Source organism: Exserohilum turcica, assembly GCF_000359705.1.
Source record: "Exserohilum turcica Et28A unplaced genomic scaffold SETTUscaffold_26, whole genome shotgun sequence".
Classification (NCBI taxonomy): domain Eukaryota; kingdom Fungi; phylum Ascomycota; class Dothideomycetes; order Pleosporales; family Pleosporaceae; genus Exserohilum; species Exserohilum turcicum.
The window spans coordinates 1-25,869 of NW_007360092.1; the positions used below are offsets into that span (position 1 = coordinate 1).

The 25,869-nt window shown below is 52.5% G+C and overlaps 11 protein-coding genes across 11 annotated transcripts; 7 read left to right on the forward strand and 4 right to left on the reverse strand.

Moving 5' to 3' along the window:
* Positions 1-685: 685 nt before the first annotated feature.
* SETTUDRAFT_169643 (uncharacterized protein) lies at positions 686-2,641 on the reverse strand. Its single transcript, XM_008028507.1, has 3 exons — positions 1,921-2,641; positions 1,131-1,872; positions 686-1,075 (listed from the first exon to the last, which is right to left on the reverse strand). Exons 1-3 carry the CDS (start codon positions 2,588-2,590, stop codon positions 748-750), a joined length of 1,740 nt encoding a protein of 579 aa, XP_008026698.1. The 5' UTR covers positions 2,591-2,641; the 3' UTR covers positions 686-747.
* A 421-nt stretch (positions 2,642-3,062) lies between these two features.
* On the forward strand, positions 3,063-4,151 carry SETTUDRAFT_152011 (uncharacterized protein; the record flags this gene model as incomplete). The annotated part of the gene is made up of 1 exon (XM_008028508.1): positions 3,063-4,151. The coding sequence occupies one exon, from the start codon at positions 3,063-3,065 to the stop codon at positions 3,963-3,965; it is 903 nt and encodes a 300-aa protein (XP_008026699.1). The 3' UTR covers positions 3,966-4,151.
* A 2,197-nt stretch (positions 4,152-6,348) lies between these two features.
* Positions 6,349-7,833, forward strand: SETTUDRAFT_152014 (glycoside hydrolase family 18 protein; the record flags this gene model as incomplete). Its single annotated transcript, XM_008028509.1, has 3 exons — positions 6,349-6,498; positions 6,551-7,588; positions 7,685-7,833. 3 exons carry the CDS (start codon positions 6,349-6,351, stop codon positions 7,790-7,792), a joined length of 1,296 nt encoding a protein of 431 aa, XP_008026700.1. The 3' UTR covers positions 7,793-7,833.
* Positions 7,834-8,437: 604 nt separating this feature from the next.
* Positions 8,438-10,005, reverse strand: SETTUDRAFT_152016 (uncharacterized protein; the record flags this gene model as incomplete). The annotated part of the gene is made up of 2 exons (XM_008028510.1): positions 8,438-8,973; positions 9,039-10,005. 2 exons carry the CDS (start codon positions 10,003-10,005, stop codon positions 8,684-8,686), a joined length of 1,257 nt encoding a protein of 418 aa, XP_008026701.1. The 3' UTR covers positions 8,438-8,683.
* A 221-nt stretch (positions 10,006-10,226) lies between these two features.
* SETTUDRAFT_169646 (uncharacterized protein) lies at positions 10,227-13,459 on the forward strand. Its single transcript, XM_008028511.1, has 4 exons — positions 10,227-10,457; positions 10,558-11,282; positions 11,332-13,057; positions 13,105-13,459. The coding sequence occupies exons 1-4, from the start codon at positions 10,391-10,393 to the stop codon at positions 13,335-13,337; spliced, it is 2,751 nt and encodes a 916-aa protein (XP_008026702.1). The 5' UTR covers positions 10,227-10,390; the 3' UTR covers positions 13,338-13,459.
* SETTUDRAFT_185019 (uncharacterized protein) lies at positions 13,450-14,793 on the reverse strand (the record flags this gene model as incomplete). Its single annotated transcript, XM_008028512.1, has 2 exons — positions 13,450-14,597; positions 14,653-14,793. The coding sequence occupies 2 exons, from the start codon at positions 14,791-14,793 to the stop codon at positions 13,509-13,511; spliced, it is 1,230 nt and encodes a 409-aa protein (XP_008026703.1). The 3' UTR covers positions 13,450-13,508.
* Positions 14,794-15,221: 428 nt separating this feature from the next.
* SETTUDRAFT_161808 (uncharacterized protein) lies at positions 15,222-16,144 on the forward strand (the record flags this gene model as incomplete). Its single annotated transcript, XM_008028513.1, has 2 exons — positions 15,222-15,432; positions 15,486-16,144. 2 exons carry the CDS (start codon positions 15,222-15,224, stop codon positions 16,142-16,144), a joined length of 870 nt encoding a protein of 289 aa, XP_008026704.1.
* A 792-nt stretch (positions 16,145-16,936) lies between these two features.
* Positions 16,937-18,308, forward strand: SETTUDRAFT_40149 (uncharacterized protein; the record flags this gene model as incomplete). Its single annotated transcript, XM_008028500.1, has 3 exons — positions 16,937-17,670; positions 17,731-17,891; positions 17,947-18,308. 3 exons carry the CDS (start codon positions 16,937-16,939, stop codon positions 18,306-18,308), a joined length of 1,257 nt encoding a protein of 418 aa, XP_008026691.1.
* Positions 18,309-19,718: 1,410 nt separating this feature from the next.
* SETTUDRAFT_161809 (uncharacterized protein) lies at positions 19,719-21,088 on the forward strand (the record flags this gene model as incomplete). The annotated part of the gene is made up of 8 exons (XM_008028514.1): positions 19,719-19,865; positions 19,914-19,950; positions 20,000-20,229; positions 20,281-20,334; positions 20,384-20,505; positions 20,555-20,688; positions 20,745-20,945; positions 21,000-21,088. The coding sequence occupies 8 exons, from the start codon at positions 19,719-19,721 to the stop codon at positions 21,086-21,088; spliced, it is 1,014 nt and encodes a 337-aa protein (XP_008026705.1).
* Positions 21,089-22,107: 1,019 nt separating this feature from the next.
* On the forward strand, positions 22,108-22,567 carry SETTUDRAFT_29087 (uncharacterized protein; the record flags this gene model as incomplete). Its single annotated transcript, XM_008028495.1, has 2 exons — positions 22,108-22,447; positions 22,509-22,567. 2 exons carry the CDS (start codon positions 22,108-22,110, stop codon positions 22,565-22,567), a joined length of 399 nt encoding a protein of 132 aa, XP_008026686.1.
* A 123-nt stretch (positions 22,568-22,690) lies between these two features.
* On the reverse strand, positions 22,691-25,529 carry SETTUDRAFT_152024 (uncharacterized protein; the record flags this gene model as incomplete). Its single annotated transcript, XM_008028515.1, has 5 exons — positions 22,691-24,395; positions 24,441-24,684; positions 24,736-24,859; positions 24,906-25,177; positions 25,228-25,529. 5 exons carry the CDS (start codon positions 25,527-25,529, stop codon positions 22,926-22,928), a joined length of 2,412 nt encoding a protein of 803 aa, XP_008026706.1. The 3' UTR covers positions 22,691-22,925.
* Between the last annotated feature and the right edge of the window lie 340 nt (positions 25,530-25,869).

A 25,869-nucleotide genomic window follows, 5' to 3' on the forward strand; every position in this document is an offset into this window, starting at 1 on the left:
CTAGAATAATAATAATAATAATACAGGCTTATAGAGGTGCGCAGGTTTGGTGGGGTGCGGCGCTCGCTTGCCTGCGGCGCTCGCTTGCCACATACGTTAAGCTTATTTCTTATTCTTAAGTTTCTTAATCACGATTCTTATATAATACAGAAAAGAAAATTACACATAATAATAGTAGCGATATTGGTAGGTAAAAATAGTCTAAAAATTAAACAACTTGATAGGTAATAGTTCTATAGTGTATATAAATATTAGAATATTCCAACTAACGATATTAACAGCCCTATCTCTGTTTATTCCCAAGTTGATTACTATATTAGTAGTAGGTTAAATACTATTCACTATTTTCTATCGCTCGAGGGTGTGCTAGACTACCGGTGCAGGCTTGGCCGGCATCGTCGGAATGCATTGCCAAGGGACCAAGTTGAAAATGTATGCTTATCTATCTAGGTATATACAACATGCCATGTCAGATCATGCAGGGCGCAGCTTGGTAATTGGCTGTGTGGCCCTGCATGCACTCGCGGCCGCTTGCGTCAGGCCACGAGCACGACATATTAATTACCGGCCGCATCATGCACGCCTGGTCACGGGACAGCGCGACACTCGCCGTCGTCTCACATACATTGCTCGTCACGTGCAGGTATCCACATGGGTGACCAGAGTCAGCGACCTTGAGGTGTTGCGTCCATTTACTCAGCTGCTTCCATCTATCATGTCTATATCGTACATGTCTTCTTCTGCGTCCTATGCAGCGATCCGCCATGCCCTCAATGGCAACGCCTGGATCCTCATGACGGCCGGCTTGATGTATCCCCAAAACGTCACCACTCCAATCACAATGCACAGTATGTTGACAATGTAGTATCCGTCCGTCGTGACGTTGCATACGCCTCCGCCTTCTATGCATCGATGCTTTTCGGCCTCGAGAGAGCACGAGAAAGACTGCGTGACCAGAGGCCCTTTGAGGCCCGCTTTGGGCGTGCCTGTAGGCGGTATGCAGGTCGCCGAGGTGAACATGTCGACGGCCTTGAGGACAAAGTAGCGCGGGAACGTCCCGCCGAGGTTCGACACGCTGGAGGCATGTTAGTTACAAATATACGTGGTTTAGCCCAGCAAGCTCAACTTACGTAGCGAGAAGCGTCATGTATGTGCCGCCGATGAGCGGGTCCGAGATCTTTGCATGGAACGCACTGACAGCCACAAACATGACTGTATTCATAAAAGTCGAAAGCACATGCTCGGCAATGACGAGCAGGAGGAATCCTCCCGAGGCGCCTCCCGCGGGGAAGATGGACACGACAAACTGCGCAAACCCGGCCGCAACCAGACGCCCGACAAACGACCAACACCAGATGTGCATGGGGGGATAGCTCTGGCACCACTTTCCAATGTAGTAGCCCAGAAACACCTCGACAGGAAAGTCTACCAAGATGACGAGCGACAGCTGCTCCTGCTTCAGGCCCTTGTCCAGCAGCTTCAGGCTGGTGACAGCGTCGTTTGCCTGGAAGCCAATCTTTGCAATCAAGTGAATGATGATGAAGCTCTGAATGTTCTTCAACTTGAGAATACCCCACATGGTGCGGTACACTTCTCCAATACCGTCACCGTTTCTGTCGCGATCCTCGCGCTTCATGACAGCCAGCCCAAAGGTAACAATCAGGTAGGCCCAGCCCCAGAAGCTAAGATAGCCATCCAGCTCCATGATGCCTGTTTCGGCGGGGGTGGTACGGAACCACTTATTTGCAAAGTCTTTGGAGTTGAAGGCTAGAAAGACGGTGTACGAGAGGAACTGGCCTGCCGTCAGGCCAACGGTTTGCGCAGTCGAGGCGTATGCGAGATTCTCCTTGGAGAGAAGGGTAAGTGCCCAGCCTGAGAATGGTTAGTCTTGTCGCTGTTGGTCCGGAAGACGAAGCCTACCATCTACAGCAATGTCCTGCGTGGCGCAAAGGAACACGAGCGCAAACCACCACCATGTAAAGTTCCAAACTCCGCTGTCCGACTCGCCAGCCTCTTTCATCATGCGGTTGATGTTCTTGCCCAGCCAAATCATGGAAAATCCAGAAATGGTCTGAATGGGCAGAATCCAGCTCTTGCGGCGGCCGATGCTGGGCGACCATACGGCATCCACGATAGGACTCCAGAGCAGCTTCAGCGAGTACGGGTACGCGGCGAGCGAAAAGACGCCAATGGCCGCATACGAGACACTGTGTTTGAGGAGAAAGGGCACGGAGCCATGCGCCAATCCCATCGGTATGCCTTGGAGAAAGTACAGCAACACCAGCAACAGGAAATTCCGCTGGTCTTTCTTGGAAAGCTCGAAGAAGCCCTTGGAGGAGCCTTCGTCGTCCTCGCCTAGCTTCGGCACCTCGTCATCGAGCGAGAAGTTGGAGTGGCCCATGAGCGACGCGGCCTGGCTCGACGGCGACGTCGTGTCGAAGGAGGAATGTTTGCGCCTATGTTCTAGCATAACACCGTTCATAGTCGCGGTAGTATTGGCATCGCCTTTTTTCTCTTGTTGCGAGTCGGTCGTGCCCTGCTCTCGGGATACAGAGCCACGATTTTTGGATCGCGAGGCGCGTTTGCTCATTGGCGTATTTTCCTTGGCTACCCGATTCGGATCGAAGAGGGGTAACTGGCGCGGGTGGAAAAAACGGGTGGCGATGATAGAGATATATATCGTCTTGGAGGCGTGGCGGATGCAGGGGATGACGGATGAACTAGGGACCGACGAGAAGGAAAGTTTGGGCGTGTTCCTGTGTAGAGAGCGACTGGCAATGGAAAGCGAAGTGATTACATCCAGCAGACGTAGTATGGTGCGGGCATCAATCCATATATGCAGCAACGATCGCCGCGGGCCCTAAAAGCGTGCAACGGTTCATCAACCGTGTCCTCTCGACGGCTAGAGTAAAGAACAGCGAGGCACTATGCAATAGGCGGACCTCGTCCCGCTTGGCCCCTGCCCACGCTTATTCACGTGCCGACGCGACGCGCATCGCCACCAACGTCGCCCGCCTTGGACGCACCACAGATATTCCGACACACTGCTGCGGAAGCCCACCATGGACGCCGCTGACCAGCTCGACGACGACATTGCTGAGCTGCACCGCCGCATAGCCACGCTCAAGGCCCACCGTGCAAATCTATCGTCCGTCTTGTTGTCGCAACCCCACCTGGCGGCGCGTCTACAGCAGGGAAACCAGCGTCATCAGCCCGCCGACGACGCTCAGCGCATTATTGCACAGCAGTCCAGGCGGAACCTCGAAAACGTATACCGCGCATGTGCCGGTGTCACTGCCTACAAAGTCCAGGACCCAGACCCCCATGCAGTGAATGACGGCAACATCCTCGGCGTGAGCATTGATGTATCGCTTGCCGAGAGATTCATCGACACTTATCATGTCTTGTTGAGCGTTGAAGACAGGGAGGGAAAGAAGCTTCTCAAAGTCCACAAGCACACCATCCCTCCGTGCATACCACTCCAGCCGCTGGCCGCCAAATGGCTACCAGGGCGCGGTAAGGATGAGGAACACGACCCAGAGCAGGACCTCGTGCGCTTCGGGCGGCAACTGCGGAAAGAGCTGGTGAGCTGGAACATGCGGGTTGCCGCTGTGGAAAGTTTGAAGAAAGAGGCTGGACTAGTAGACAAGAGACGGAGCAGTGAGGACTTGGCAACTGCATCAACCGGCAAGATTCTCAACGCTTTCGTAAGCGACGACGAAGCCAGTTCTGAAGTCGAGGAATCCGAAAATGAAGATGGCGCACGCATTCTGGACATGGAGGCCGACGCGGCGGTCAGACAAATCACCATCACTTGGTCCGACAGACGGACAGCAGTCATGAGCATCACCAAAGACGGCCGAATCGAAAAGGCAGTGTGCAGGACAAGAGACGGCACGCGAGACGTACTACTCAGCAAGAAGGCTATAGGGCCCATTGGTGGCCTGGTGCGAAGGTTGTCGTAGGCAAGGCAAGTGGACTACCGAACGTCACCCAACGCGGGGTGCACATTCTTTGGACTTCAGCGGGAATGGAACTGCTCTCGGGTCGGTGTACAGGGAGTCGAGGTTCATTTCGATACCCGCCACTGCCAGTCTTATCATATGTATCAACATGGCCTCTCTTCGTTCCTCGCGTCACGCGGCTCCCCCACGACGCCTCGGACATGAAGATACAGATAATACCACAGACCGATACCCAATGGAGACATGCCACGTAACTAACTAATCATGTGCAAAATGGGCGAGAAGTCGGTGTGTGCGGCGTGCAAGTCTAAGTTCAAGCCTTCTATCAAGCCTGAGAGAATGCAGCAGCTGGGCGACAACTATTAGTCACAAGTGCACACTAGGGGCTTGCTATCCCGAGCAGCCAATAGGCCACGTTGTGCATGTAACGACCGAACTACTACTCGGGAGGAAGCAGAGTCGAGATCCAGAGAATACGACAATGCGATAAGGATTGCGGTTGTGGCAGAGACGTGATGCCGTCTGGTTGAAGCCGAACGCGCACGGGCCGATGGCGAATGGCATGCTCTCCCTATTATTCCTCTCACACCCCGCAGGCCGACCTCCAACACCACCCGCAACCACGATAGACGGTGAGAGAAAGAGAGCTCGCATGCCCCGCAACGCCCAACGAAGCCTTATCAAGGCTAAGAACTCCTCGGCGCGTGCCACAGCGCGCAGCTCCTCCTAGTGGGAGCATCCCCACAAGAAGCGTCGCGTGCCTCTCTGGTCGCCCACGGTGGGTGAAGACATAGGGTTGCACCCTGAAATGTGCTTGGAACGGCTCACTTGATGCGCTAGACGTCTAACTGCAGAGCTACGACATCGCCGCATCTAGGTCGGAATTCCTGCTTGTTCCGTCACTCGGCCTCTAGTCTGCATGGGGCCAACCGTCCGTCCCTCGCCATGGTCTTGATGCCGTCGAACACGCGCGCTCTTGGGACCTCACTCTCCATCCTCGCCAGCTCTGTGCGATACGCTGGGGTTCTTTCCAGACGGCTCGGGACTAGTCCCAAGAGCGCAAGCGTCGCCCATCGCAATATCCGTGCTTGGCATGCGTGATCAGATGGGCGGGCGGCTTGACATACCCACGCGCGGAAGAGGCGCTCATGTGGGGAAGATATGGGTTCTCTATTGCGCTTCGGTTGGCACTCGCTTGTCGGGCTCCAGGCTAGACGATGCCTGTTATCTGGACTGTGGCGCGCATTCAAACCTACCCACCCTGGCTTAGGTAGTATTCTACCTCACGGGACACACCTGTTCGCCTACACCACCTAGCGTTATCATTCCATTTCACATGACTTTTCCACAACGGCCCAACGTAAAGGGTGTCGACTAGAGGGTCTCACCTACGCCGCCAATCCAAACCATGGAGCCGCCACTATAGAATAAGCGAGCAGCAAACGGTTGGGTCCCGCGCCTAGATTCGGTACTATGTCGTATCCTGACGTTACACATCTACTTCGAGTCTAAGGATTTGTAGAGTGTTTCACACATCACACCACTCTACTCCACGCCCAAAAGTCACCTTCATCGATTTCTCAAGCTTTCTAGAATATGCGTCTTCCCGTGGCCCTGCCAAGTGGAGAACCGTTGAGCCTGTCATTGCTGTCACTCCTAGTGCTGCATCTAAGAGACGCTTCAAGTCAGATGATCCCAGGACCGTTCGAAAGTTGTGCATTCTAGCAATGAAGAACACCATTTTCTTTGAAATGGAGAATCTGAAGTTACTCGGCGGTATTCTCAGGATACGAGCCATATTGAGCGTGGATGCGTCGGCGCCTACTGTTGCGCCTCTCAAGCGCTTCTATCTGTTCGTCCCATATTGTAGCCGTCAACACCTGGCCGGTACTTCGTCATTCTTGACTATCTCGGACATGTTCTCAGGATCGGGACTAATCTGTCTTGTCAAATCTGCACGCGTGAACGCTAGCTTCACCACCGACCCCGACTGCATACTGCTGCCGGCGCGTGGACGACGATATGTAACCCATCCGTCCCGAGTCCAGTCATTCTCCATCTGCTGCTCTGTTCTATCGCTGTCACATTCCTTTTGGAGAGATTGTGTAGTATCCTCACTTCGTTGCAAGGTCCAGTGACCCTCCTTTTCATTCCTTGACACATTTGCTAGGCCGCACTACCTTGGCACACATTATCTCCATTTCATTCTTCAAGTATAAGTACCCTCAGGCTGGGATTCTCTTCAATACCCACCAGCAACAGCATCTCAACATCCACTTTACCTTGACTTCGGCATTGAACCGAAGCCACGTTGGTACCTGCACTAGCCCCCGCCACAGCCACGTAACACACTACATAGTGCGCCACTAGCGACATTTTAAATATGCGGACCATCAACTTGCTTGTCGGAGTAACATCTCTACTCCAATCTTCTGCAATTGTTCAGGCTTTTCCAATTGCACAGGCCAACAGCAACAGCACTATGCCTGCCGCTACATCCGGCTACAAGAATGTTGCGTACTTTGTCAACTGGGTTCGTTTTCTTTAGCCAATTGTGGCAGATGTACGGGCTAATAGCTTTATAGGCCATTTATGGGCGCAACTACAATCCACAGGATCTCCCAGCCGAAGAACTGACCCATGTTCTCTACGCCTTTGCTGATGTCCGGGATACTGGCGAGGTTTTCCTGACCGATTCTTGGTCTGATACCGACAAGCACTATGCCAATGACTCGTGGAACGATGTGGGAAACAACGTCTACGGGTGCGTCAAGCAGCTGTTCCTGCAGAAGAAGCGCAACCGCAATCTCAAGGTCCTCTTGTCCATTGGTGGATGGACCTACTCTTCTCATTTCGTGGTGCCTGCTTCTACTCCAGAGGGGCGAGCAAAGTTTGCGAGCAGCGCCGTTGCCATCTTAGCCAACGTCGGATTCGACGGCCTCGACATTGACTGGGAATATCCTGCAGATGCAACACAGGCAAACAACATGGTGCTTCTCCTAGCAGCCGTCCGCCAGGCACTCAACGACTACTCCAACGCGTACGCCAACGGCCAACACCTTTTGCTGACGGTTGCGTCTCCTGCGGGTCCCACACACTACAACACAATGAAGCTCGCGGCCATGGACCAGTACCTTGATTTCTGGAACCTGATGGCCTACGACTACGCTGGTTCCTGGGACAGCTACGCCGGCCAACTCGCCAACTGGGCCCCCTCTGCCTCAAACACAAACAGCACCCCCTTCAGCACCGTCAAGGCGATCACCGATTACGTAGCCGCCGGCGTGCCTGCCTCAAAAATCGTCCTTGGAATGCCGCTCTACGGCCGCTCCTTTGCCAACACAGCCGGCCCCGGCACTCCCTTCCAGGGCGTCGGCCAGGGCACGTGGGAAACCGGCGTCTACGACTACAAGGCCCTGCCGCAGGCTGGTGCCCAGATCTACACCGACATGCAGATTACCGCCAGCTGGACCTATGACAGCAACAGCAAGCTCATGATTAGCTACGACACGCCTGAGATCATTGCGCGAAAGTCACAGCTCATCATCCAGAATGGGCTTGGCGGCGGCATGTGGTGGGAGAGCTCAAGCGACAAGAAGGGAAGTGACAGTTTGATTTCCACTGTAAGTTTTTTTTTCCTTTTCCTTTTCCCTTTGCCTCACTGCCTGTCTTTCCCAGGGGGGCTTGAATGGGCATGATTAACTAACGATAATGATTAGTATGTTAATGGCGTCGGCGGCATTGGCGCCCTCGAACAATCTCCCAATCTCCTCAGCTACCCCCAGAGCAAATATGATAATCTGCGCGCGGGATTACCCAACAACTAAGTGAGAATCCCTCACTTACTTTACGCCCCTTGGCTCTCTTTTCTTCCTCCTCCTCCTCCTCCGCTACCGCCACAGGGCCTTCCTTATCTCTCTCTCTCCCCCCTCCCTTTCAAGACTTAGACTATCGGTCTTTCCCGCCAGGCGCGTTTCTCCATCTCCATCTTGGATGTTGAGATCATTCGTTTTCTTCTTCTTCCACCTCTTCTTCTTCTTCTCCTCCCTTCGTTTCGCTGGTCGTTGTACATACCGAACACTACATAGAGACTCTCGCTTTTTCTTCCTTCCTTCCTTCCTTCCTTTCTTTTTTTCATTTCTTGCTGGTATACATGGCGGGGTAGATGGGGATCTGCTTTTTAGATACTGGGTGGGTACGTGGCTGGGGCGGTGTTCAGTGGCAATGTTTGTTTGTTTCTTCTTCTTCACTGGGTGAAGAAAAGAGCAAGCAGGTAGATTTTGGTATCTAGCACTGCGGTGCAAGGAAATGTAGATATTGTGTGGGTGGCAGGGCTTTTTATATACACACATATATATATATCTGTAGATCTAGATGTCCAGTACATGAATTCAAGACATCTTTCTTTAGAAATTACCGGTTTTTGCTCTTTCTTCTTTGACAGTGTGAGGATTGAACTTGGTGAAGTGTGGGTTATGGATGGTAGAAGTGGTTTGTGCATTAGCTATCGTTACACTGCCGCTTTAGGGTGGACGATAAAAAGGTCGTTAATAGGATGAGTGTACACAAATCATGTCACGCATATAAATAGCCCCAACGGGTGAAATCATACAGCTGGGTTACAGGATCGAGTTGAAGCGAAACCCTGAAAACATGGGATATGCGCGTGTAAATGGCTTTTCTTAGTTTTGCAAAAACCATTTACTTTGTAATACAGTTTACAAGGGCTTTTCGGCTTCGCCCGCAGCGCTGAGATCAGCAACTTCGGGCTTGGCTGTGGCGCCGAGTCTTCGCTTCTTGAGTACGTTTTCGATAAAGGCTTCGCCTGCTTTGTAGCTGGAGCGGACAAGAGGACCAGAGGCGCAGTACAGGAAGCCCATGTCGAGAGCGCGCTGGCGCCAGAGTTCAAATTTATCGGGAGTAACGTATTCGTGGACGGCCAAATGGCGCTTGGTAGGGCGCATGTACTGGCCAAAGGTTACGACGTCGACGTTGTTTGCGCGGAGTTCTGGGCAGAATATGTTAGTTTTTGGTGGAGAGTGTCGAGAAAGAGAGAGCAGTGGTTGTACATACCCCGCAACGCATGCCAGACGTCTTCCTCAGACTCTCCTAGACCCAGCATCATGCTCGTCTTTGTGATGAGCTCTGGCTGGGCCTCCTTGGCGGACCTTAGCACATCCAGACTCTGCCTGAACTTTGCCCTTCGGTCTCGCACAAAGGGTGTGAGGCGCTCCGTGGTTTCAATGTTGTGCGCAAAGACATCGACGCCGCTTCGCGCAACAACCTTTGCCATTTCCAGGTTGCCTCCGTAGTCTCCTCCCAGCAGTTCGACGAGCTGTGTCGGGTTCTTTTGCTTGATCTTCATAATCGTCTCGGCAATGTGGTGCGCGCCCGAGTCGGCGAGGTCATCTCGATCCACGAGGGTGATGACTACATATCCCAGGCCCCATCTTCGCAATGCTTCAGCCGTGTTCTCAGGCTCGTGGGGATCGAGTGGTGGGGGCGCTTTGGACGTCTTTACAGCGCAGAAGCGGCAGCCCCGCGTGCATGTGTCGCCCATGAGCATAATGGTCGCCGTCGCCGCACTCTTGGAACTGCCGCCCCAGCAGTCTGAAATATTGGGACATCGTGCCTCCTCGCACACGGTGGCCAGGTTCAAGCCGCGCAGGTCCTTTTTGATTTGCTTGTAGTTTTGGTTTGCATTCGAGGGAATTGGCGTCCTCAGCCACTCGGGCAGTCGTGTGATTGTCTTTTTGCGCCCCTCTGGGCCTACTTGGACAGTTTTGATTTCATATGCTTCGGCGGGAGAGAGGGGCGCATTGGGGTTGACAAAGTCGCCAAACGAAGGGCCGGCATTCAGTGTATCGCTGAAGGATGTCGAGGGTCGTGTGCGCTTTGCAGAGGCGTCTGGGGCTGGTGGTTGCGGCGTATCGGAGGTTGTGGCAAAGGCTCTCAGCGGCGTCCGCGAGCGCGGGACAGACTTTATTGTGGAGGCGGACGAGGCGAGGAGACAGCGGGATCGCGATATGGGGACAGCCATTGCGGAGGGCAGTTGGTATGGCGGGGAGAAGGAAGAAGCAGAAAAAGAAGAGAGCGAAATGGGCGGGCAAAAAGCAGCAACTAACGCCTTGAATACCCGGGCCGCATGTGGGAGTGGATTCCGGGCGCCAAGAATGCAACATGCACATGCCTGCAGGCGCAGCGCACTCCGGCCAGTCCAGCGCATCTTGAACAACGTCGCCAATTCACCCGACCCTCGACCCCGACAACACCCCACACCAATTGCCGCCTCCCCGCCTGCACCCGCCTCCATCTGCGCCCTCGAACTGCTGGGCGGTGCTTGCACGCGAATACGAGACGCCCGTCGCAAAAGGCCACGTTAAAGGGCGGAGCAAGAGAGAGGGACGGGGCTGCACCCACCCACCATGGACAAGAAGCACGAGGATGCGGGCGGCGTGGCGCAGATCGACAAGACATCGGTCTTCCAAGAAGGTAGGCAGCGCCGTCTGCTCCAGAGAGAGAGATATATACATATAGTAGCGGGGGACGCGAGAGCCTTCGTTGCGCAGGACCAGCTGACGATGCCCTCCAGCACGAGTATTCAACCAGAGCCCCATCTCGCCCAGGAAATGTAGAGTGATCCTGACCAAGCTGGCCCTCCTGCTCTTCACCGGCGAGAGCTGGGGCCGGCAAGAAGCCACGACCCTCTTCTTCGGCATCTCCAAGCTGTTCCAGAACAAAGATGCCTCGCTCCGCCAGATGGTCTACCTGGTCATCAAGGAGCTGGCCAGCTCCGCCGACGATGTCATCATGGTCACGTCGTCGATTATGAAGGACACATCGGTCGGCAGCGACGTCGTATACCGCCCTAATGCCATCCGTGCCCTCTGCCGAGTCATCGACGCCTCGACTGTCCAGGCCATTGAGCGTCTGGTCAAGACGTGCATTGTCGACAAGAACCCCTCGGTGGCCTCAGCCGCCCTCGTCTCTTCGTACCACCTGCTCCCCGTTGCCAAGGACGTGGTGCGAAGATGGCAGTCCGAGGCCGCCGAGGCTGCCTCTGGAAGCAAGTCGGGTGGTGGATTCTTGGGTGGATTTGGCGGAGGCTCGCACACGGCGCTCCAGGCCAGCACAAACTACATGACACAGTACCACGCCATTGGCCTGCTGTACCAAATGCGCTCTGGCGACAGGATGAGCCTGGTCAAGATGGTGCAGCAGTACTCTGCTGCAGGCGTGGTCAAGAGCCCTGCTGCTACCGTCTTGCTCGTCAGGCTGGCAGCCAAGTTGGCCGAAGAGGACCCCAACCTCCGAAAGGTGCGATACTTTCCGTGCAGTGTGATGCGTTTGCTGACCATAGTGCTAGCCCATGATGCAGCTCCTCGACGGCTGGCTGCGACACAAGTCGGAAATGGTCAACTTCGAAGCGGCAAAGGCCATTTGCGACATGCGCGATGTCACCGACGCCGAGCTTGTGCAGGCTGTCCACGTTCTCCAGCTCTTCCTCACGTCCCCTCGTGCCGTCACAAAGTTCGCTGCTCTCCGCATCCTCTCGCAAATGGCTTCCTTCAAGCCCGACGCCGTACGATCGTGCAACCAGGACATTGAGTCGCTCATCACCAACTCGAACCGCAGCATTGCTACTTTCGCCATTACAACACTCCTCAAGACGGGCAACGAGTCGTCGGTAGACAGGCTGATGAAGCAAATTACTGGCTTCATGGCTGAGATCACCGATGAGTTCAAGGTGACCATTGTCGAGGCTGTCCGAACTTTGGCCCTCAAGTTCAAATCCAAGCAGTCTGGATTCCTCGCTTTCCTCAGCGGCATTCTGCGTGATGAGGGTGGCTACGACTTCAAGAGAGCTGTGGTCGAGGCAATCATGGACCTGATTCGATTTGTCCCCGAGGCCAAGGAGGATGCGCTTGCAACGCTTTGCGAGTTCATCGAAGACTGCGAGTTCACCAAGCTCGCCGTTAGGATTCTGTTTGTTCTCGGACGCGAGGGTCCCTCAACACCTCACCCCACCAAGTACATCCGCTACATCTATAACCGCGTCGTTTTGGAGAATGCCATTGTTCGAGCCGCAGCAACCTCTGCTCTCGCCAAGTTCGGCGTTGGCCAAAAGGACCCTGAGATCAAGAAGTCAGTCCACGTCCTCCTTACCCGCTGTCTCGACGATGTCGACGACGAGGTCCGGGATCGCGCCGCACTGAACCTCCGATTGATGGATCAGGAGGATGATGACATGGCCATCAGCTTCATCCGTAACGACTCTATGTTCTCACTGCCGGTTCTCGAGCACCAGTTGGCAATGTACGTTAGCTCAGATTCTCGCGACACCTTCGAAACTGCCTTCGACATCACCAAAATCCCTACCGTATCGCGCGAGCAAGCAGACGCTGCCGATCTTTCCAAGAAGACCGAAGGTGCCACTCCAACGCTCAAGGCGCCCAGCGCTGCCAAGCAGCCCTCAAAAGTGGGAGCCGACGCCGCCGCGAATGCAGCCTCGAATGCGCAAAAGTACGCCGTGGAGTTGCAAAAGATTCCCGAATTGGCCGCCCACGGAGGAGTGCTCAAGTCAAGCGATGTCGTCGAGCTTACCGAATCGGAGACCGAATACGTCGTCACAGCTATCAAGCACATCTTCAAGGACCACGTTGTTCTCCAGTACGATATCAAGAACACACTCGAAGACACAGTCCTATTGGACGTCGAGATGGTTGTCACTCCGGAAGACGATGGCGATGTTCAATTAGAAGAGGAATTCGTCATTCCAGCACCAAAGCTCACCACCAACGAGCCAGGCACGGTCTACGTCTCTTTCAAGCGTCTCGAGACCGAGTCGCAATTCATTGCCGCCAGCTTCACCAACGTTCTCAAGTTCACAAGCAAGGAGATTGACCCAAGCACAAACGAGCCGGAGGAGGGCGACGGCTACCCAGACGAATATCAGGTGGAGGACCTCTATCTCACAGGTGCCGACTATGTCGTGCCAGCGTATGCTGGCAGCTTCGACAATGTCTGGGAGCAGTCGAACACCGATTCGGCGACCGAGACTCTGCAACTGGCTAACATGAAGAGCATAGCGGGTATGTTGTTTCCGCACTTTTCAACGTTCCCAACTAACATTCTACAGATGCGACCGAACAACTCACCAAGACCCTTTCCCTTCAGCCATTGGAAGGCACTGATGTCGCTCTCTCGACATCAACACATACGCTCAAGCTGTACGGCAAGACTATCACAGGTGGCAAGGTGGCTGCTATGGTACGGATGGCGTTCAGTGCAAAGACTGGTGTGACGATGAAGATTGATGTAAGAAGTGAAGAGGAGGGTGTTGCAGCGCTAGTCGTGGGTAGTGTATCGTGAGGTAGTATTGGAGGAAGGTTAGTGTCGAGTATTCACAGCGTAAAAAGGTCAATCGGGGCTATTTAGTAGACTTTTTTGGTTTGCATAGCAGATGATGATGAAACAGATGATTCTTTCAAAACATGTTACACGGAGTGAGCTACTCTAATGATGGCATGTCCCTGTACGGCGCTATGACTCGAGGGTTTGGATGGCGTTGTTCACCATATCTCGTATCTGCTTCCAACGTTTGAGCACAGTCTCTCGCTGGCCCTCTACCACGCCCTTTTCAGCCTTTTCTGAATCCTGCCCAAGGTCGAGCCCTTCAACATGCTCGATGATATCGGCAATCTTCCTCGAGTACTTTGTCAGCACGCCCGCCAGATACCTGTTCACACGGCCCTGGTCCCTCGCGCCATCATCATCTCCACTAACAAACGCCGCATACCGCTTTGCATCCAGCACCAGCAGTCTTAGCACCGACTGTGTCCGGTAACACACTGTTTCGTCCCTTTCCTTCCCATACAGCGTATAATTTGCATAGAAGCTATCTTCCTTTAGCGCATCCACTTGCTCTTTTTCTAGCAGCGGCAGCAACAAGTCATCCAGCGGGATAGCATCATGCTTGTTGCTCGCGGGAAGAATGAAGCCATATTCAGTAAGCAGAAAGTCGTTCGTGTGTGACCCGTATGTGATGAAGACTTCTTCGCCCGCCGCATACGCGCGGTCCGCAGTCACCGTGTAGCCGTTCTCCGAGAGCTGGGGGTCGCAGCCGGCATCCGAGTGGTTGAAGTAGTCGATAAACGGACACATGCAGTAGCAGTCGTCGGCGGTGAGCTTGGGTCTGCGCTTGGGCAGGCGCGCGTGGGCGTTGGGCAGGTCTGGGTACGACCAGTAGAAGGTTCTTGTGTTGACAATGAGCCAGGTGTAAGTGTACGTCGGTTTGTCTATTAAGCCCTGGTTGTGTGGGGCGATACTGGCCCAGTCCCGCTCAAGGTTCTGAGTTTGCTTGGATAATAGCGACTTTGCGGCTGGCGGGAGGAGCGCTTGCAGAGGCGCAGGGTAGTAGATTGGCATGGTGGCTTTGAAGTCGGAACTCGTAGGCCACACGTCTTGCCACAGCGTGTAGTCGTGCTCCTTGTGGCCTTTGTACCAGAGTGCTAGCGTAAAGGCGAGCTTGCCGTGCACAGTGATGGTCTCTTGGAGCTTGAGACTGTGGATGCTGGGTAAGGCGACGTGGACTAGGGATTTGTTGGACACGTGGACTAGCTTATCTCCTTTCTTGATGATTTAGCATTGGGAAAAGGGTAGGGAGAGAGTAGAGACGGGAACTGACTTTGATGTCTTGAGCGGCTACAATGCCCATTCCTCGGCCTACGAAGCGCGCGGGAGCGATCCCGTGGATCTCGACGCCATTGGACTTGGCCCAGGAGACGAAGTCGGTGTGCTTGGTGCCCGGGTCCAGAGCGGTTGTCATGACTGTGTTGGATACTGCTTTTTCAGATTGCTTGGGTTATTGATGTGTGTTATACCAGTATGGCTACGAATCACTTTCGTCCAGTGAAATGCTCTTGTTGCTTGGTTGGAGGGAAGCCAGGTTTCTCCTGCACTGCTGCGAGGAAGTTGCTCGGGCCAGATTGACGTATTCTCGCAGATATCCTGATGAAGGAGAGGAATGTAAACGAATTGATGGAAACAAGGATACTTTTTGGCGGGTTTTTGCAAGAGTGACTGGTGGATAGGTTGAAAACGAGTCATAAATAACGTGCTCTGGTGTGGCTGGTGTCTGTGGCTGGTGTTTGTGGCGCGCTACTTATCGATAAGATATACATCATGTCATGCATCTCGAGGTCCAAACATGGCTCCTGTCACAACACTGGGCACGGCTTGCCTGCAAAATTCCCAATGACCAGACATGTGCACATAAAACAGCTTCCAAAGCTGAAAGTGCGCTCAATTCCCCAGACACCATCACGTGGACACCCGTTTCGATGCTTTTCAGTCCTTAACCGTCCTCCGCCAAACTATGAGGGCCACATACCGTTGACGCGCACTGAGAGATTGGCTCTCACCATAGGTTCGGGACTCGGCAGTTTTCTGGATCCCCGGAGAGGAGGTGAGACTTGAGATTTTGGCCTGCAAGCTTGATCCGCTGCTTACGCATGCTAGATCTTATTGCATCCTTTGGTGAGGCTACAGCACAACCCTACTTCATCTACAAACTTCGCGATCGCATGCTGTTGAACCCTACCGGCCGACGGATACTGCGCGACCGGCCACGACTTACGTCAACCTCTCTTGATATTCCGCGCCTGCGCAAACTCCCGCCAAACACAGTGGGATACGCATACGCTGCATGGCTTGATCGCGAAGGTGTCTCGCCTGATACCCGAGCGGCTGTTCAGTTCATCGATGATGAAGAGTGCGCATATGTTATGCAACGGTATCGCGAGTGTCACGACTTCTACCATGCACTGGTCGGACTACCCGTCTTTCGCGAGGGCGAGGTAGCCCTCAAGGCATTCGAGTTTGCGAACACTGGTCTGCCCATGACTGGCTTGGCTGTTTTTAGCGCATTTACTTTGAAGAAAGCCGAATGGAGGCGCTTCTGGGACATCTACGGCCCATGGGCCACCAGGAACGGGGCACAGAGTGATGATGTCATCAACGTGTATTGGGAAGAGGAACTGGAGACAGACATTGACGAGCTAAGAACCAGGCTGGGCATTGAGAAACCACCGGATCTACGGGCTATGCGCAAGGCGGAACGTGAGGCGCGTAAGAAAGAAAAGGAGGCCAAAGAAAAACCGGCACGCGCTGCCACATGAAGTAGCATCCATGTATATTATTGTATAATAACCACCATACAGGGCAAAGTGCCGGTCTATTACCTGTGCTGCATGTAATTCATCCGGGTTCCTGGCGCGGAATGGTAGGCGAGCGTAATGCGGGGTCTCGACTCGGAACGGATACCACAAGCCGAAACATCCTCTTCAGGCCGGTATATCCACAGAGATGCACCCGAGCTGAGCAGCCACTCTTCAAGTTTACCTACGACACCATTCTTCAATTTCAATGCTACCATGATCGGGAAAAGAAAAAACGATACACCACTTCCGTCCAACCAGTCCCGACTTTCACCAGAAGACGGCGGACTGTCAATGAGCTCACCGGATGGCACGAACGCTGCGGAAAACTATCCAAGGAAACGTATAGCGATTGCTGTGGGCCATCACAATCTCTCTATGTCAGGCCAAGATGACCACTAACGTGCTTTAGTGCAACGTTTGTAGATATCGGAAAACACGTTGCGATGCTCAGAAACCCGTCAGTAAAAGGGCCCCGTTCTTGCATTTGCCCGTTGACACCCGCAGTCCTGTGGATTCTGCACCGATCTTGGCATAGAATGCAATTATCGAAAGCCGTCAGTTGGCGACCGCTCCAAGCCAGCTAGTGTGCCATCAGCGACGCTATCCAACATTGAAAAACGACTGGCCCAGCTTGAGACCAGGCTGGACTCTACGCAGCATGAATCTGTTGCCTTCTCCCCAAATCCATCGAGTCACAGTGACAATCATTCAACACGGGAGCCTGAGCCACGACGTTCGACCGTTAACAAAATGGCTATTGAAATGATTAACAACACCAACATAGTTATTACTTCGCCCACGAAACCGGCGTCATATGAATTTGCCTACCGTCAGACAAGCACCGAGGGTAAAACCCCTAGACCCAGTCTCACAACTTTTCGCGCTCCATCATACATCAACGTGGAGAGCTGGGACTACACAGCAGAGTTCTACGATGACGAGATTCTAGCTGGCGAGCAACTAGCTGACCAATGTGATGCTATTATCCTACAACCCGTTGATCTATCCAGACGCACGTGTAGGAGACTCCAGCAATCGTTTGTCGAAAACGTTCTTCGTTGGACTCCAATTTTCGACCAGCAAAGTTGCATAGATGCGCTCGAGCAGGCAGAGTCAAAAGAATTTTCATCTTCTGATGCACAAACGAGCCTGGCGTTTTTGATGTTGGCTCTCGGTGCTATAGCCGAAGACAAGCGTTGTGATTCAAACAGCTTCACCCCAGGGCTCGAATACTTTTCACGTGGTTGTCGTATTCTCGAGCGTTTGTCATTTCGAATCGGAAACCTCACTCACCTCCAGTGTCGAATACTCCAGGCTTCTTTTTTCAAGTTTGCCATCAGGCCTCTCCAGACTTGGAACTACATCACACAAGCCGCGCGGGACTGCATGCATATCTTGAGCTCAAAGACGATGCAACGCTTCAACTCAGTAGACCAGGAAGCGTTCAACCGAGCCTTATGGGCTTGCTCGACAATCTTGCATGAGTAGGTCAATTGTGGTACTACAGGTGCTAGTCAGTGAGCTGATGCAATGTCTCCATGTAGGGTTGAAGCGACATGCAAGATGCACCCAATTGGACTCCGTCACTTCCATGAACTTGTTCCTCTTCCGCAATTTGAGGAAGAAGACTCTGGTTTCTACTTCTTCCTGGCTCAGATTAGTCTGAGAAAATTCTTGACACAGACTCTAGAAGTTGTTGGCTATTGTAAGAGCTTTCACACGTCCTGCAACTGTTACATACTGACTATTCAACCCGGAAGCTACAGGACAAGTCATATTCGCACCCGTTGTCATTGGTGAGCTGCGCAAGCAAGTGCGAGAGTGGTACGATCATCTGCCTCTGGTTGTACGATTCCCATTAGACACTACACCACTTTTCGATTCTAGAAAATCTTTCCTGAGAATCCAGTATCTCGCTTTACACGTAGTCCTTGGCTGGCCGTCGGTCTTAAGGATCCTCGAAAACAACAAAGCAGAAGTGGTGAGCAAGGACCAAGAACCTATGGTCACTACAAGAGAGCATGCGCGAAGCTGTATGGAGAGCTCTGCGTTGCTTCTAAGTATAGCCAACGAGCAGCTCATGGAGAGGAAAATGGGAACTCATTTCACACTCTATCCGTAGGATCTCTGCATCCAATCGAAGAAAAACCCGGGCTAACTATTTCCAGTACGTTCGCTTGCTTCGCGACCCTACTAGTAGTCTATAATCACCCAGCTCTTGCTTTCATCGCGGAGACCAGAGAAGAACAACACATCCGGAATGGGTATGAGGTGCTGCGACCATGGGCCCATCTCCCCTTGGTTAGAAGGGCATTGGAAAGAGCACGGATCTTGATGCAGTAAAACAATCTCGTCCACATCTTTCATGCACATGCAAATGAGTCGCCACAGCCTATCTCCACCAATAGCCCAACAGTAGCAGGCAGTCATGGTTGGACATACCCGCAATCCAAATCAGCAGTAAAGCCATGATACCCATCACTCTCCGCGGATCGCGCCAAAGGACGACCAGTTGGGCCGTATATGACACGAATGAAGAACCTCCCTGTTTGCATGGACTGTGCCACACTTACGCCATCTGTATTGACCGGTCTACACGACCGGCCCAAGTAACTCTCACATATTCGACCCTTGAATTGAGTCTGTTGGAGTTTTCTCTTCATTCGGAGCGCCCTGCGGGTGCACCCGAACGAATGGCATCTTCTCGCTACTGAATAGCGTTGTTGTACACAGCCATGCCGCGATGCGGCACCTTTGGGCTCCATGCAGACGCCACTGTTCTTATAGGTGAACTCCTGTTTTCCAAGGACTAAGGAGTAAACCTGTCGTCATCGTCATTGCTGTGCCTTTCTGTAAATCTCTGAATATTCATTTTAAGGGTGCGGGATAGGGGAAATTATTCGCAAATGGGATGTATGATGCCAGTGGCTTCGTTTGACACATAATTCTGGTATTGTTCAGAAAAAGGTCACGTCCCAGACCAACAGTGTGGCTATAGGGAAACGATGCTCAAGTTGTTCAAGTGTAGAAGATAAAACGATGCGTGTAATGCCATTTGGTTGCTGATATCAGTTAAATGCTTACAACGCGATTAGCTGCAGCAAGAAAAAAAAACTGGCGCCATAACGGCCAGCAAAAAGATTGAATTGATTTACAACCCCGAATCCGAGAAAGACGTGCCAATTACCATTTTACGCAGTCCTCATGCCATTTCATTTGCATGCACCCAATCACATATGCAGCGCCTATCGGGTGCATCCAACGGGTTTCCCCTCAGCCGTTGGCGCATGTATGCTCCTCTACGCAAGGGTCGTCCCTGGCTGCAACCAGCCAGCCAGCAGATTCCACGGATGTGGGTATTTTGCAAAAAGCAATGTCTGCAAGTTCAGCCACCACAATAATATCGACCGGTCCTAGGCTTGAGAAAATGGTCTTGCATACCTACCACTTTGCATGTTAACGTGCTTTTTTTGTTTTTTCACTTTGTCTTTTGGCACACGCTCCGCTTTGTCGTTTGCTGCACTCGCTACTCATGGGTCGGAATAGGCAGCCTGAATTATGGGCTGCGGCGCTGATACCTTATACCGCCGCTGCTATGGCGCTGGCGTTAAGATTGATTTCGCGCCATCGGAGCAGACATGGTTTCGTGTGGGAAGACTACTTGGCTGTTGTTGCGTTTGTGGGTAGGCCTAACGGATGGCACACCGCTCTGCTTACGCCTAAACAGTTAACTGGCAGTGCTTTTACTTTCATCAGCATATACAGTATGGTACCATTGCGCTAGCGACGTGGAGCAGCACTAACGATAACAAGAAATGAGATGGGGTCTTGGAAAACCACTGGAAGACATCGATATGCCCAAGGATGAGATCTTTCACCACTATTTCCTCGATCTCTGGGTGGACATGTGGTTCTATACGTTCTCGGTCGGGCTGTCAAAGTTTGTTATACTGGGATTCTACTGGAGAACCTTTTCGCTTTCCATCACACGACAGCCTATCAGGGTTCTCTTCGTATGCTCTGCAGCCTGGATCGTCGTCAGAGTAAGTACACAGTTGAGGATGAAATATGCAGGAATCTGCTGACGAGCAAAGGTGACGCTTATATCGACACAATGCCAACCGATCCAGAAATTCTGGAACAGAGACGTACCTGGGAAATGTCCTCTGACGCCGATGATGTCGTTGTTTGGAGCAGGGATACCCGCACTTTATCCTTGAGATCGCCATCCTCCTCTGTCCGCTCATTGAGATTTGTCGGCTGCACATTTCAACAGCACGTCAGTTTGCTGTAGCAGCTATGTTTGCGTCTGGATTGCTGTGAGTGGTTTCAGCACAAGTTACCTCCCATTTCCTAATCAGTGCAAAGCGTTTGCGGCTCGGCACTCGGCACCATTGTGCATACTGCTGCACTGGACAGGAAAAACAACCAGGATCTCACGTATGACGGGCTCGACGACCAGATATGGGCAGTGTGCGATGTTAACCTCGCATCTTTTGCCAGTCAGAGACCCAAGCTCCTCGTTTTCCTGCAACCGGATTACTGATTTACCCACCAGCTTCCTTGCCCCTACTCCGCCCCATCCTTCGTTCCTGCGGCGGTGTCCTCAGCGGTATAAGATCAGGCAGCGCGCCATCTGCTCCCAGCACCTACTTCAATACAAATACAGTGCCTACTGTTGGGAGTGCCCCCAAGAAACGGCGGAATCGTCCCTTGACATTTACAAGCCTCGATGCTGAATCCGTGGCTGAGCTCGCGGGTGGATTTGAAGAAGAACAGCCTGGGAACAGCAGCAGATTGTATGCTATGAGAGGGGGAAATGGATATGCTGGGCTTGAGGAGGTTGTGAGGGATGCTGTATATGTACAAAGGGAGACGAGAGTTGATGTTAGCAATGTCTAGTGTAGCGACTTGAACAACTTGCGATAATCAACGAGTTTTTCTTCCATCTCTGGGATTGAGAGGTAATTGCTTCGACTCTGATATATGTATGGCCCGAGCTGAGGTGAAAATGCGACTGAGAATGCATGAGCGCAAATACAACGCCGATAAATTGATGTCAGTTATGCTCCTATGACTGAATTGAAGCACATACTGACTACATTGAATCCTTTCCCTACACGGCACTCAACATGGCCGTTTGTTCCGCACGAATCCGGCACCATGTCGACTCGATGCTGGAAGAAACAAGCCCTGCTCATCCCGTATCAAGCCTAAAACACAACTTTTGCAATACGAGAGAGAGAGAGAGAGAGAGAGAAGTTGCGCGCGAAACTCCGCTACTTACTTACGTACCTATCCCTCCTCACCTCCTTGCGGCACAAAAAAAGCCCCAACAAAACCTTCGTCTTCGACAATCCCGGCAGCCCGGCTTCCCGCTCAAACGCGTGTGCACACAAAGGAGGATAGAACAGATTGCCCCTCCAGAAATACCGCGTGGACTGTGTTCCGGCTCTGACCGCGTCATGCTGGCCGTAGCTGGTCGCTCTAGGCTGGACGCTACTCACAAGACGATGCCGAAACGAGTGTGCTTAGCTTACTGCGTTAGCCAGATGTGTGAGGGGGCCATCGTGGCTACGCTGGGAGAAGCACACGGGTATTGGCGAGAAGAATATAGGTGCCCAGTTATTATCGTGGCATGGACGCATGTGGTAGTCGTACTTGCGTCATGGCACGCGTGGATGGTCTCGCATATATGTAGAGACGTGTCACCCCCCTGGTAGAAGAGAGTAGCTAGCCTTTATGCTCTCTACTTGTTTGTGATAATCAATCTATTGTATGTTCTTCTACTTAATCGCAATTTTGTCTTGTGCCCTATTACTTGACCGTCTTATCGTTTAAACTCTGCCTAACGTCTTGTATCCCACACCGTGTACCCCAACCTGATCTGAGCATTTGCTCAATTGCATCAAAGCGCAACAATGCTTTACTCGACTATCTACTTGGTAATCGCGCTCTTCAGCGCCCTAGCCGTTTTCGCACAAGATACAACGATTGGTACGACGGGTACGGTGATGAGTCCTATATCGACCTCACTGAGCCCAATGACAACTTCAATCAACGGAACAAACACTGCAATAATTGCAACTAATGCCTCGATGAGCGCAACAAACGCTTCTATCACCGCATCGCAGGGTACTGGTTCTGTTGGCACCACGACCCTCCCTTCAGAAACGATGCTCGTCGGAACGAGGACTGTAACCGAAGTCCATACACCGAGTAGCTCAAAGCCTACGGGCAAGAGCGTGGCGAATGCGCATGGTAAGTCTGAGATGGTAGGGGTTGAAGAGCGGAAAATAAGACGGCTGACTACTTATTGTAGATGTTCCATACGCTGCTATTCTTGGCATTGGTGGTGTAGTGCTACACGCGTTGTTGTAAAAACGGGAATCTTTGGAGCATGATGCGTGTAAATGGCGAAAGACATGTGTAGTTGGGGCTCTAGATACAGCATCGTGGAGATGATAGACAGGCAGGGACATGACGTTGTAGTCACCATACATACCACGATACTGTATACACTAGTCCAAGACAAACTACCCCAGATACGATAAAAAAAATAAAACACCGAATGCCAACATATGCAACAACAGAAATGAACACAACAGGCTACCACCCACCAAAACCACAAATGTAAATACGCCACTCACCCATCGCCATTTGACATGCGCCAGAAATGCACACTCCTCGGGAGCCTCGCAACCATCCGTCCCGTCCAAAAGAATCTCGATTGCTTGGTTTAATATGCACCGCCAACATCCACAAACTGCGTCATGGGCGTGACATTGATAATAGCCTCCTCACGCCACGCCCAAACACCAATGTACGCCGCACTCGGACCGACGACAACCTGAGCCGCCGCGGCAACGAGTGCCGCGCTGACCGCCTGCAAGGTAGTAATGTATCCGTTCCGTCTGAGCTCAAAGATGCTGTACAAGCTCCACAGCGCGGTGCAGGCAAAAAACAACGTCATGTCCCACTTGAAGAAGTCGAACATGGGGTGCGCTTCGCGGGCCATGGAGTCGGGAGACGGCAGGTTGAAGAAGACTTCGGCGAGGGAGAGCGACGCGTTGGAAAAGATGTAGATCAACGTGTAGACGTGGGATAGCGCGGTAATGGCAAATGTGACGCCGTAGGTGACGCGCAGCGGAGTGACGTCTTTGAGCTGGAACAGCTCGTCGTAGGCGTCTTTGCGGTCGATGCGCGCTAGGATGGACGAGAAGGCATAGGTCAGGACCGACACGAAGATGGGAGACGGCTGCCAGAGCGCCGTCATGTTTTGATGCGTTGCGGTGTCGTCGTAGCGGGAGAGCATCAGAGCTGTCGGGAGAATGTACCCAATGCATAGCGCTGGGAGAAGCGATATTGCAACCGAGACGGGGACTGGGCGTCCAATGTTGCGGACGTATACGTGTTGGCTCGAGGTATAGATGCTGATGAGGTAGTACAGCGGTGCAATCTTTCCGATGCCCTTGAGCTGGTATGCAATGGCGAAGAGAAATGGGAGAGCGACAAAAGAGCCCCGGTTTCCGTTCCTGTAGCTCTCCAGCGTCCATATTAGAGGCACGCAGGTGAGAGCAACTAGAAAGTATACGGCTTGAACCGTCTGGTTTGTAGTCTCGCCCGCGACTCCGTCTGAGAAAGCCCAAACCAGGAGAGATAGCATTGCGTCTATAGCAGACACACCCGTGTATGTCGTCTTCAGGTCGTGGTCCGCGAACGTCGGAGAGAAGATGCTGGGCTGTATGGTAAGTGCCTTGCGTGAGACGCTGAAGAGCAGCATGAAAACAGCACTGAGGGCCAGCTGGATCAAGGTGGAGCTTTCAAAAGGCTTCGTAACGAGCTCGTCTAGAAACGGGGCGTACCGTTTCCTCTTGGGGATGCTCAACATGTCGAGGCGATGGCCGCCCTCCACACCCTCCGTCCACCGGGTAATGGTACTATCGAGTGGGAAATGCTTGACGACATACTTGGCAATGAACTCGATAAAAGGCGTGTCCAAAGCTTCAAACATTTGCTGCTCGTGTGATGCGGTAACCAACTTGCAAACACGTGGGGAGCGTTCTCTTTGTGTTTGCGAAAAGATGTCGTCGCAGTCGGCTTCGGACAGGCCATGTGGATGTTCTTTTAGACTGCGTGCTAAGTTGTTGACTAGAACAGCAGCCGTTTCTATGGCGCTGTTGCCTCCTTGACCACTGATAGGTCCAAACTAACTGTGTCAGTACTGACTACGAGAGACTCTGTACATGCTTACTTTGTGTGCGGCATCTCCTATTGTCATAATTCTCTTAAAATGCCACCGCTTGAAGACGTATTCAGGAAGTGGCGTGAGCGTCGACGATATCTTTGCAGCATAAAGGTCTTTGAAAGTCAAGTTCTCTGCAGCCTTGTCGTTCTCATGCTCCTTGGCAAGTCTTTCCTCGTCCTCTTTGGTATAGTGGGGAAGTTCCTGCAGCTTCTTGCCCACCTTCTTGATGAAAAACCAGTAAACGCGGTTTCTATCAAAACAGGTTAGGGATTTCTCACGTGTTGGGAGCAGGAATACTGACTTTGGTCCTGCAAGGAGAAGTACCGATGAGCCCCTGTACCAGGTGCTTTGAGTGGTAAACGCAGTGAACTCTTTCATGATGGAGATTCCAAAAATGCAGTCATACATGGCGTGCTCTGCGAGTGCTGGAGAAGGATCAGCCAGGCTCACAATTTGCAATACGAAACGCACCTGTGCGCTCCGAGGCAGGAAACAATCCCGGCTGCACTTCATCCGCCAGCCTCCACATTTCTTGTCGTACGATGCTATGAACGCCGTCGGCTCCAATCAGGATATCACCAAGGAATTCCGAGCCATCCTTGGTCACAACCTTGACCTTGTTCTTGTCATGGCAGACGGAATCCACCTTCTTGCTGAGAAGAACCCTCTCTTTGTTGTGTAAATGGTCGTACAGCTTCTCGATGACCATCTGGCGATCGGCAAATATCGTGTCATAATACCAACTGATGTTGCGTTAGTCACGTCGTATTCTCTTCTGTGCTTTGAGCCATACCGTTCTCCCATGTACTTGTCAACTCTATCAGCCGTCATGATCAACCGGCCGTCTGGGCCAATCGAACTGGCAAGGCGAAGCGGCTGCTCAATCAGATTGCGCATAGCGGGGTACATGCCGAGTTGATCCAAGATTCGAAGGCCGTTGGGGAGCAATCCAATGCTAGCACCGACTTGAGGGGCGATTTCATCCCAGGCCTCAAGCACAACAAAGTCTATCCCCAGCCTGTCCAGCATGTTAGCCAACGTGAGGCCGCCTATGCTGCCGCCAGCAATGATGACTTTGAAGTCTCTGTGCGCCATGATTCCGGCCATGTGGAAATGTCGTGAGGAAAACTATGGTGATTAATACTGCACCGTCAATAGACAATGAGCCTCAGCATATATATATATATTGCCTCAGTATTCGGAACCAAATATACGCTGCGACAAAATATGTGGGACCTCTGCATGCCATGCGAGACGATCTCTGCCTATGCACGCCATACGAAACGACGTGTGCCTATGCAAGGGGGGGCGATTGCGGCACAGTTCTTGGCCATGAGAACAATAGCATGGCGGTAGGTTCCCCATGTCATGACCCATCTCAGCACGCCAAGTAATCATGTTATTCAAAGGGAATAATATCATGATTTGCGCCAAA